This window comes from Solea senegalensis, linkage group LG20 (assembly GCF_019176455.1).
Source record: "Solea senegalensis isolate Sse05_10M linkage group LG20, IFAPA_SoseM_1, whole genome shotgun sequence".
NCBI lineage: Eukaryota > Metazoa > Chordata > Actinopteri > Pleuronectiformes > Soleidae > Solea > Solea senegalensis.
Window position 1 is genome coordinate 16,406,743 of NC_058039.1, and position 11,595 is coordinate 16,418,337.

Below are 11,595 nucleotides of genomic sequence, written 5' to 3' on the forward strand. Positions count from 1 at the left end.
TTGCTCTCTCTTGCTGAATGTCACCCAATACAACAAAATACTAACATAGTATAATTTTTTTCACTGTAAATCCAGTTGACAATAAAATGCAATACAATAGGCAATAAAATGCAATATAATGCGCAGCGGATTTTTCATTTAAATCAGTACCCAGGACCATTCCCTCACACGACCTCTGAAAACATTCAACATGTGATCTTCGTCCCTTGGGGTCATCTACTGCATGGTTTTCCATCCACGTCATTGATATTTTGGATGATGTCAGTCATCGTTTTACCACTTTTCTTTTTGCTGCTGTTGAAAAGTAACACACTTTTCTAATGCCATAAAAAAAAAACACACTTTTCTAATGCCATAAAAAAAAAAAAACATGAGTCACACACCGACCCTCAACATCAACAGCCTCCAGCGTCTCAAAGCCAATGCAGGGACGATTACATTCACCAGTGGGAGGTTCCCATGTCAAAGAAAAATCCTAAGGGCTCTCATTAGTCCATGACCTACTAATTCCCCTGAATCCAGTCAAAGTTTCAACACATCTTTGGTATAAAACAAAAAACTTTCCATCTACCCTTTCTACTCACTTACTTTACTTTCACAAATCTACAGTACACTTCCCTCCAAAAACAAGTCTGACTCCTTGACATTTCCTGTGTTTCTCAGGAAATTCATCTCCAATCTCAACACTGCTCCGTGCATCACTCTTTCACATTCTTCTCTTCACACTTTTCTTTTCCCCTCTAGCTATAAATCTCTACGCGCTGCCTCTCTAGTTACACACAAACGAAAACAATAGCAGGCTAATTGTGCTTGGTTGGAATAATGGACAAGTATACACAGCTGGAGAGCTCAGCATGGACCGACGGTCCCACCTGTGCTGAGTCGGGCTGAGGCCGATAGGGATCTCTAGCACCAACATGTCTCTAGCATTATTTGTCTGAGGAATTTGCTGTGTCATCAGCCGGCCAAAACAAACCACCTGACAAAGCTCTTTTTAAGGGTAAAATATTAACCCGTCCAACGCTGGAAAACAAAAACACACTGGTAAAAGATGTCTTCCAGCTAAGAGCCTATTTATGAAATTACAAGAAATTTAAAAGAACCAGGCACATTCCAGGACAGTGAGATGGTGTCTGCGACATCTCCCGTCACTGACTGTCCCACTTGATGAGAGTCCCTGCAGACCTGTGCTGCTGATGCCAGTGAATCTGTGTTCAACCAAGCCAAACCAAACTATGGGCTTAGATGCTGACAAAGACCACAGCGGAGGCTGTTCTGAGGCTGCCTGTGTAGACACTGAAGTGTCCGTGTGCAAGACTCCACTTGTGGAAGGAGCTGGAGAGGGGGGCACGAGACCGTTTGATCTCAACTGTTTCACATTGACCTTTGAACCCCAAAATAAGTAAAGCTAGTCAGCTGTGCAGTGAAGGCCCTGGGTGTCTCCACATTCATAAACAACAGAAGAAAAGAAAAACAAAACAAAAAACTGGTGACAGGTCAGCCTGGCTTTTTCCTCCACTTTTAAGGAAATGACATACATAATTGTTATCATGATTCAAAAAAGGCACTTCCTACATATTCCATAGAATCATACATATATATAGGACATACACTTTTATGAAGGTATAACTGTCTATGTGTTTTACATGCACCAACATAGTTATATACGCAGAGTATATATATATATATATATATATATATATATATATATATATATGTTGTTTCTCATAATTGAGCAACATAATTATATATGTCAGTTCCACTCAAAGAGTTGGAGACAAGGAGCTTTAGACTCTTCCAGTAACAGCCAGCGCCCACCAGTTTTGCAATTAAAAGTAAAAGCTACAAACAAATTAATAAAATTAATAAATAATCAGCTATATCAGTTATTTTTGGAACAAGACCCTGGTTTGTTTGTTTTTAAAGGAAGTAAAGATCACAAAAGCGTGTGCTCTGTGTGAGTTTTAAGGTGCTTTTGTAAACTCAAACTCAAACTGGGTGGAGTACAGGGAGAGCCAACCAGTTCCTGGTTTGCTGCATTTGTGATTCTAACTCGCCTTCTTGCTGAATATGTAAACATGTTGAACACAGCAATGTCTATGGGCGGGCCGAGAGAGCAGACTGGGTGGCATTCTCTCATGCCAGCTCCTTCTCTCTCCTGTTCACAAAACTGAATTTCCTCTGACCAAAGAAGTGCACCTAAGTGTTTACATCTGTGTGTGCATGTGTGTGCGTAGATATACATCTTATACCCATCAATTCAGTCTCATTTGAAGTCATAACTTCTAAAAAAAAGGGTGTTTCCCAGTAATACACTGGTCGTTGCTGCCACCCATATACATCAGCACACACAAACACACACACCGTCAGGTTTAATCTCCTCTGCTTATCTCTCTCTTGCTCCCTCTCTCTCTCTCTCTCTCTGCCACCCATCTGTTAGGTGAGGTTGTTGCTGATGTCCAGGGCTTGCTGGTACACCTGAGTCATGTCCTCAAGGTCGCCCAGCAAGGAGAAGCTGCCATTGTCCCCTGGGGAGCCTTTCATTTTGGGGCCACGGCTGAGCTTGGATCCCTGGAGTGGTGGAGCTGCCTGGAAACCCTTGAAGTTGGCAAGCTGCAGCAGGTTTTCAGCTGAGACACAAGCCCTGATGTTTGGGCGGAGGTGGGGGGTGGAGGAATGCCACTCAGCGCCGCCAAGGGAGATTGGTGACAGGGACAGAACGGAGCTGTCCTCCCCAACTATACTGGAAGGTCGACTCTGACTGCGAGACAGACCTGAGTCAGTTGATGGAGGAAGAACTCCAGCCACTGCCTCTGCTGAGGGTGGCCCGCTGTAGGTGGAGTATTTGCCGTTTCGCTTCAAGATGCCTTTTCTCCCCATCATTCTCTTGGGTGGGGAGGTGGCTAATAGAGACATACTGGCCCCCCCTAAAAGCTCGGAGGACTCACTACGCTCTGGTGAGGAGTAGTACCCTGATTCCCGCTGTTGATTGTTCTTCAAGATGCCTTTCTTGGGTAGAGATGGCACCATCTTAGCTGGTGAGCCTCCTCCCAGAGTTGGCTCCTCTTCCTCACGATCTGGACTTGAGGCCTCCTCTCCCCCATCAACTTGTTGCGGCAGTGCCATCTGACCCAACTCCACCTCCTCCAAACAGGCAGTCTGCTGCTCCTCAGTAACCCTGGTTTTCAGGATCCCCTTGGGCCTCTTCAGACCTGGCTTGTCCTCTGCTCCACAGTGGGTCTGTCCTGCCTCAACATTTTCCTTCTTGGACTTTTTGGGCCTCTGGCGCAGCAGTGGAGGCATGGCTGCGGCTTTGGCTCCAGAACCACGTGGCTCAGTGCGGTTCTGCCAGTCGATGAAGCGAGCCAGCATGGGTGAGCCTCCATGGTCGCGTTGGGTCTCACAGTCACACACACTGTTCTTCCAGCCCCAGTTCACCCACCAGTGATTGGCTATGTCCTCCACTGTGGCCCGGCGCTCAGGGTTCACCATCAGCATCCAGCGGATCAGTCCACGGGCATCTTTCAAGAAACACCACGAGAACAAACTTTATCATACTACACAATACTTGATATTAAATATATGCTTTAAAGCTAAATCGTGATATGGATCCATAATGATATGGATTTTCATTTAAAAAATACATAAATGAGGATTATCCAGTATGTAAAAAAATATGTTTTTTCATAATGCTGAGGCTTTTAGTGTTTTTTTTTTCTTAAGTCTAACTAAAACATTTATGCAACCTTGAGAAAATAACGCAACACACATTCTCACTTCTGTCTGGCAATTTAATAGCATTCAGAACTGAATAGTAAGACCAGGTGTTTCCTTATAACAAAATATAGAAAAATGTTCCTGCAGTACCTGAGGACTGAGTGGGCTCTTTGTAATCGCCATTGCTAATCTGGCGAATGAGGTTCTTGTGGTCTCCCCCATCGAATGGCATGGTCCCATAAACCAGGGTGTACAACAGCACCCCCAGAGCCCAGCTGTCCACCTAGTGTAAAAAAAAAACAAAAAAACAGTCACACGCTAGTTAATTGAGTCACATGCGAAAGTCACGCTGAGGTTTATCAGACCTGGAGTTTTGCAATAAAACCATCCCTTTTCCTGTTTTATGTGAAAATCAATTGAAGTCAAATATTTTACTGTGAAGTGACTGCATCTCTGAATTGTATGTTTACCCTTTCCTAAAATTATGCAATAACATCTTTGCGAAGGATGCTTCTCCGTCTTGCCCCTCAAAGACATAATGACAAGCTCTCTGGTGGGAAATATCTCATTTTCACACAGATATTCTAAACTTGCTCTGTCAGGCAGAAGTATGTACTTTTCCGACCACCAGTCAAATTGCACTGAGGCTTTTTAAGTAAGCAACTGCGTGGGACTTTGTGTGTAGGGCTTGGTGAGGTGCAAAAAGCCACTGAGGCAAACGGTGGAAGTGAGGAGAGGGCAATGAGTGCAGCAGAGAGGGCAGAGTCGTGAAGCCACGTAAGGACTAACTGGAGACAGGATGCCGTTCAGTCATCACCAGATGACCCATGTCAAGAGTGTGTGTGAGTCAGAGAAGGAAACGTAAAGTGTGCGTGTGTTGACTGCAGTAAATGGATGGGGTGAGACGTCCAGTGGAATGTGCCTCTGAAGGCAGTAGCTAAATCGTTCAGACAAAGTCAAGAAGAAGAAGAGGAAATCAGAAATCAGATGTGGACCACTTTAGGAGCTGGTGTACTTCCTCTGAGGCTGCATCAAGAATGTTTCACTTTCCCGCTGCCTTTGGCCAATTCCTGAGAGCAAGACAGGGCACATACTTTTGTTGTGTTCTATTTTTGTTGCCTGTGTTTGCTGTAATTTGCGGCCTCACCCCAAATAGGTTCTGTAATTTCGATTGCAATCAAACTGCTGTAGTTTTTAGCACTCTTAAGTAAATTATAGTGAATTATGCTAAATTGAACGGTTTGACTTGAATATCTAAAAATGCAACATTTTTTCCGCGCTGCTGCTTTGTTTTGGGGAACTGATGCCATTATGGAGACAACGCCCTCCAGAATGACTTTGGAATTGCCAGAAAAGTGGTTTTGAGGAGAAACATTTTCACATAAGTATTTGACTTTGACCATGAGTGCCTCTTTGGGGCCATGGAGCTCAATTCCATCCCATCAAGCTGAAAAAAATGTGAGAAACAGCTATCCTCCAATTCCTCACTTGAAAGGAGTCAGACATTGTAGGAAGGGGCGGACTAGGGAGGGATGCTGAGAGTTTCTGAGCTGACCCACTGAAGATTTGCTGCAGACACCTCCCTTTGACTGGAAACTAACTGTAATCCCATCAAAGAGGCAAAATACAAAGCATACCCACCACTCTCTGTACGGTCTATGTGATACTGATATTAAAAATTAGATAACAATGATAAAAGCTACAAAAGCTCCCTGATACAGAAGGTTCATGTCAATAATGATGATGATGGGTTCATGGAATTAAAGTTCACAGACACACACACAACAACAACAGCTACAGAGTGAATCACTGTCACTCTTTGGGTCTCACCTCTGGACCACGGTACGGTCGCCCATTGACAATCTCTGGTGAAGCGTAGAGTGGGCTGCCACAGAAGGTTTGCAGCAGCTTGTCCTTATGGTAGAGGTTTGACAGCCCAAAGTCAGCAATCTGTGAAAACAGGTACGTTTGAATTTCAGTTCATCTCTCATACTATTTTAAGGTATTTTAGTCTAATGGCAACCTATTACAGATCAGGGACGAACCTTAATATTACAGTTTTCATCCAGTAGCACATTTTCCAGTTTAAGATCCCTGTGCACCACTCCATTCTGAAAGACAAAGAGACAAAAACGAAGCCCATGACTGATGTGTCAATATATTATTCATGAGAGATACATCCAAGTTGTAGTCCTTTGTATTGAGAGATGATTTACTGTGGCAGTGTTAAGTTGTGGCTCTCGGGAGAAATCAAGGCAGCCTGTTGGTCTAGTACTCTTTAATTGGTCTTCTCCCTTCTGGGGTCTTTATGCTGACATCTGCTCTGTTTTTTTTTTTTTACATGAACTCACATGTGTTGCAAAAACCGTAGCATGTAATTATCGCCCTGTATGAATTATGCTCTTTGGATTAAATAAACGGCTAAGTTGTTAACGCATGGGTTTAAAAAAAACTTTGGCATTAACATGTGGTATGCAGACAGTCAGAACCCAACTCAAATGTGGAGGACTGACGTCACCCCCAAGGTTGCACTCTGATTGGAATCTCCCATTGGTTACTGCCGGGCTCAGAGCTCATGCACACATGACCTTGATCGGTAGATACAAAGAAGAGATGTAGCTTCTCTCTTGTTGTGTCAGTGACTCACATCACCCCACCCGACGGGAGGCTGGGCATGGTAGTGATGATTCATCCTCTGTGGCTGTCTGGGACTCTCCTATCTGAGGAGCATGACATCATCTCTATCTGCAGCTGGGAAGAGTATGACAAGAGGGGAGCCCATCCTAACAAGCACTGGGACCTTGGGGCTTTGATGGGGGGGGTTAATGAGGTGTGGAACAAGGGTTGACATAGGTGTGCTTGGAGCTATATCTCTGGGGGAAAGCTTTGGGGGTATCTTGGGGCATCCATCAACGTGTAAACAGATGAGGCCAAGATTAAGGCTTGCTTGGAGCATTATGATGTACATCAGAGGGAAAGCATGAATAAAACTCGACTGTGTGCCATCCTCACACAGAAACAGATGACTCCCTAACACCAGCATGCCAAGAAAAGCATACTGAGTAGGTCCTGCAAATTAATTGGCTGTATGACAGCGGAGGCGCATGGTTAATGTAACAATGAGCCTGGAAAACAAAGTCTGGATGTGAAAGTGAGGGAGGGATAACAGAGACTTGATGTGCGTGTTTTTGTCTGTACGGTATGGTTTGGTTTTTCTCACCTTGTGGCAGTGGTGTACGGCGGAGACTATCTGCCTGAAGAAATGTCGCGTCTCTCGCTCACTTAGGCGCCTGCGCTCACTGATGTAGTCATACAGCTCGCCCTTGCTGGCATACTCCATAACGATCACAATCTTGTCCTTGTTCTCAAACACTGAAAAATTAGAAGAATATGTGAGTCCACTATAATCTACTCTCATGAAAATAACAGTAGGAGGTGGGAGAGTCATTCCATGGTCATTCTAGCACATTAAAATCACAAGTGAATGTCCTTCTTTTATTTTGTTTTTGGAGCAGGAATCCAAACTCCATAGGAGCACATTGCACCTACGCTCTTCTCCCAGGGTTACATCACCCAAACCCCACCACATCATGTGTTTAGCTCCGACAAACCATTGCCGGGAGGAACTGTTAACTCAATCAAGCGCACTCCTCGGAGACCAGAGCAAGTGCAAACCAGTAAAAACAGAGACAGAGCAGGGAACAGGATGAGGACAGAAAGAGTTAGCGCCACATAGGATCCACCACAGCATCTAGCAATGCCTTTATTAAACACTAGTTTTGCATCTTGTTTGCCACATTTCTCTCACCTTCCAAACCACCACAATGTGTCCATTTGAACTGATTATTACTAAAATTCTACAGTGAATGAATGTATTTATTCCCATGCATGAATAATAATGGAAAACAAGGCATTATCTTGTTCTTCCATCTTAGTATCATTTGAAAAGAACATTGACTTCTTACACATCCAATGACAAGGGAAAATACTGCAACTACAGTTGTATTACTGTAGTGCATTTCAATCCAACTGCAGCTCAAACACATCATTTTGTGTCAGTATTTAGTCATCTAGTGTATAATTTCATTTTGGCAGCTTATTTTTCTCCCAGCGGCTTGGCATGAGGGGAATGAAAATAGTTAGGCAGAGAGAGAAGGAGGGGGAGAGAGAGACAGAGACAGAGGGGGGAGATGACAACTACACAGTCAGCCATGTTGCTCTGCATTGTGTGGGCTGATTTTCCCACACAGCAGGGTCACCGAGGTGAGGGCCTCTGCTTTCTGCACCCTTGAGTGAGCACCTTCACAGTTTGTCACACTACTTTCCTCACTCCCCCCCTTTTCCAGGTTCCTTTTAAAGATATAATCCTCTACAAAAACACACAGTGGCTGAGTGATAGTGATGCTCCCTGATTGTGACTGTCTGGCTGCCTGAGAAATAACAGACGGGATATTACCCAAGCGCTCGGGAGGGCAGCATGGATGCAGCCCTCTGATTGGTGGACACAGTGGTGACCTGGGGTGGCATGTGCAGCAATCCATAGTGGGATTGTGCTTGGAGAGTCAGTTCTCGGCTCGCACTCCCATTTACCCTTGACCTCTTGTGTTGAAGTAATTACCTGGCTTACATAATGTGGGTTTGTTACAGCCCGTTGGGTACAACAGTCACCACTACAGCCTTGCTGTCACTCATTAGGCTTTGTTCACAGGTCAGGCCCTCACATGTGACTAATTAGCACCTATTGTCCTCTTCTCTGCACTGATGATGGACTGGTATTGCATGTTTGCCTTGGAAGCAGGCAAGAAACCAAAAGAGAAATGTTACAGAGAATACTGAATAAGCAATGGTTTGTTGTTATTGTTGTTGTTTTTTTTACCAGTACACATTCTTTGTATCTTAATGCTGAAATAATAAAATGTCTCATTTCCTGAACGTGGCCACCATCACAAAAGATCTTCTCGGACTATCTCACCTTTAGAGAATGTAGCATAATGAGCGCAATAAAAAACTACCTCTTTATTCACAGCAGGGTGAGTGGTTTTATGTCTTTTCTAAGTTTATACGTTCTTCTCATTCTCCTTTCCTCTCGCAAAAAAGGAATAGTTTAGCTCTTGAGGAAATGCTTCTCTTCTTGCCAACGGTTAGATGAAACGATTGATACCAGTCTCATATCAGTTTGGTAAATATGCACTGTCAACTGTGTTTATGAAGGCTTACACGTCCGACGAGTTCAGCTAGGCTAACAAGCTGCACACATCATATTTACGGTAAAGATACGCGAGTGTTATCAATCTTTTCATCTATCCCTCATGGAAATGTACACCTATTCATTTCACTCGTTTTTGAATTGTGAGGCTTGGGTTCTGTTTCAAGCATCTGTCTCTAAGAACATAGACATACAAGTATTGTTTTATTTAGCTGAATTAATTTGTACGTGAACTGCATTCTTTGGGGTTGACTATTTGCTTTGTTTTTTGGGAGGGGGTATATATGTAGCTGTTACTGAGGAGCGAAGAGCAAAATCTGCCTTTAAAAGCCCCACACAGCATGCTGATGGATGCAGAATGTGAGGGAGTGGTAAAAATCTATCTTCACACACACATCTGGTTCAGCTTTGCTTCACACAAGTCAGTTAGCAGGGGCTGTTGAAGAGGGTGTTGTCAGATACACAAATCTCGGAGCCTCCTATACATCTCTAAGGCAAGGCTGGGCGGTGGCCAGGCCACAACAGTAAACGCCGGGTTTGAGAAGAAACACCAAAGTCTGAGAGCGATGAGTCTGGTTGAGTATGTTGGTGGAATGATGCCGTTTATAAAGGACAGCAGCGCACATATAACACCATACAGGCTCTTCAGAGTTTATACAGCTGAATGAGCTTTTAATCATTCTCCTAAAAAATAAATACAACCTAACTGCACTTCAGCCCTCCAGCTGATTACTGGCACATTCCCAAGACAAATAGCGATCTTTGTCGCATGTACACTTTGCTGATAATGACCAGGGGACTTTGAAACTGAACAAAGGCTGAACAGTGGGTGAGCCAGTTTGGGCAGCAGCACACAACCAGCTGGGTTTTTGTGCTGGGGGCAGCTCCCTGAAAAGGGCATTGAAAATGTTGCTCTGTTGACATGTTGGCATAAAAATAGTCACGAGCAACAAAATCATATGAAACTGACTCACACTGCTGCACCTTGTGACATTAATTGCATACACATAGGTCCAGACTCTATTATAAAACAATCAATTGCAGGCAATATTTTCAAAAGGTTTGTTAGGAATTGTTCGGCCTTTACAATCAATGTTTTCTTTTAGTACAGATAAGGTCATTCAAAAGGCCTCATACAGAAAAAAAGAACAGCTGTTTATCCCTGACTTGAAGGCTTTGACATTCAGAAAGTTGCTTCCTGAGGTAGAGATACCTTGATGTTACTCCAGGGAGAGCTTAAGGCCTACGCACAGCACTGGACCAGAGTCAGGCAGGGTGCAGGCCTGGGTGACTGGGGTCAATCCAGTATCTCCCTTGCTACACACACACACACACACACACACACACACACACACACACCTCACACACACACACACACACACACACACACACACACACACACACACACACACACTACAGGCTGCTTCCCAGCTGCAGTTGTCCCTAAGTATCAGCAGATGTCTGGCCCTGAGATCAAGACCACGGGAGACAAGGGAAGAGACCTCTCAGATGTGGGAGAGGCAATCCCTTAGAATACCATCTCGATAATACATAAAGACTTTCATCAAACACGTGCACACGTGCATGCATACACACGTATTCATAGCCATCAGAGAAGACGAAAAACATCCCAGAACTGCAGTCTAGTTCTCATTATGCCATCTGCATGTCATAACATGACAATTCTGCGGCTTAGCCACGGGTGTTTGATGAGCTGAGGGACAAGTGTGTTTTACGCATGTTCCAGTCAAACAACGGTGTGCAATTTGTCATAAGTATGCATATACTGTAAAGGCCAACACATAGCAAATCCTTACCCTCATATATAGAGATGATGTGCGGGTGACGGAGGGATGACATGATCTCAATCTCTCGGCGAATATGAACCATGTCCTGCTCATCCTTGATCTTTTCCTTCCGGATGGACTTGATAGCCACCTGGGAAAAGGTAGAAGAAGACATTTTGAACGGAGAAGCAAAACAAAATCTATATTTAAAAGTAGCAGACAGCTAACTCATATGTGACTACATTAACAGATTAACATACTGAATGCATATCACCATCTTTACTACTATGCTTAGTTGAATTTATAAGGCCTGTCTGTGGGCCAACTGAATATTGCTTGATCTAAAACTCATTTTCTCCCTTCTTTTCAGGGGTCCTATCCTGCATAGCAACTTTTGACCTCATCACAAAGCCTTGCTGATGTGACAGTCTCTTTGGTCAAGTAAGTATCATCTTCTCGCCTCCTTTCTGTATATAATAACATAAAATAAAATAAAATGGAGGCTTTCGGGCATTTAACCAGGTAGTAGTCAGTGTTTGGGCTGTGTCTATGATGTGAGCCCCCAACTCTTCTTGAACAGAAAAATCAGAGGGCAGATTCACTTCATAAACACATGGTGGTTCCCATAGTAACTGTCTACCGGTATGTTGCTGTTTTTAGGAAAACAAGGCTACAATTTTGCAGAGTGCATGATGGACCAACAGGCTGAATGTGCACTAATATTACCAGCCATGGAGCGAGAAAGGACCATGACTTAAAAGTGGTGGGAAAGGATTTCTGGAAGAAGGCAAGGGGACATATATGATTTGTTACAAAGATGTTTCCTCCACTCTTAAAAAAAAGCCTTGAGAGGAAACTAAACCACTAACTACACTCATCTGAGAG

The 11,595-nt window shown here is 43.8% G+C and overlaps 1 protein-coding gene across 1 annotated transcript; it reads right to left on the reverse strand.

Moving 5' to 3' along the window:
- Nucleotides 1–362: 362 nt before the first annotated feature.
- Nucleotides 363–10,885, reverse strand: LOC122786823 (NUAK family SNF1-like kinase 1). Its single transcript, XM_044053320.1, has 6 exons — nucleotides 10,741–10,885; nucleotides 6,938–7,089; nucleotides 5,763–5,828; nucleotides 5,548–5,667; nucleotides 3,868–4,000; nucleotides 363–3,521 (listed from the first exon to the last, which is right to left on the reverse strand). Exons 1-6 carry the CDS (start codon nucleotides 10,883–10,885, stop codon nucleotides 2,437–2,439), a joined length of 1,701 nt encoding a protein of 566 aa, XP_043909255.1. The 3' UTR covers nucleotides 363–2,436.
- Between the last annotated feature and the right edge of the window lie 710 nt (nucleotides 10,886–11,595).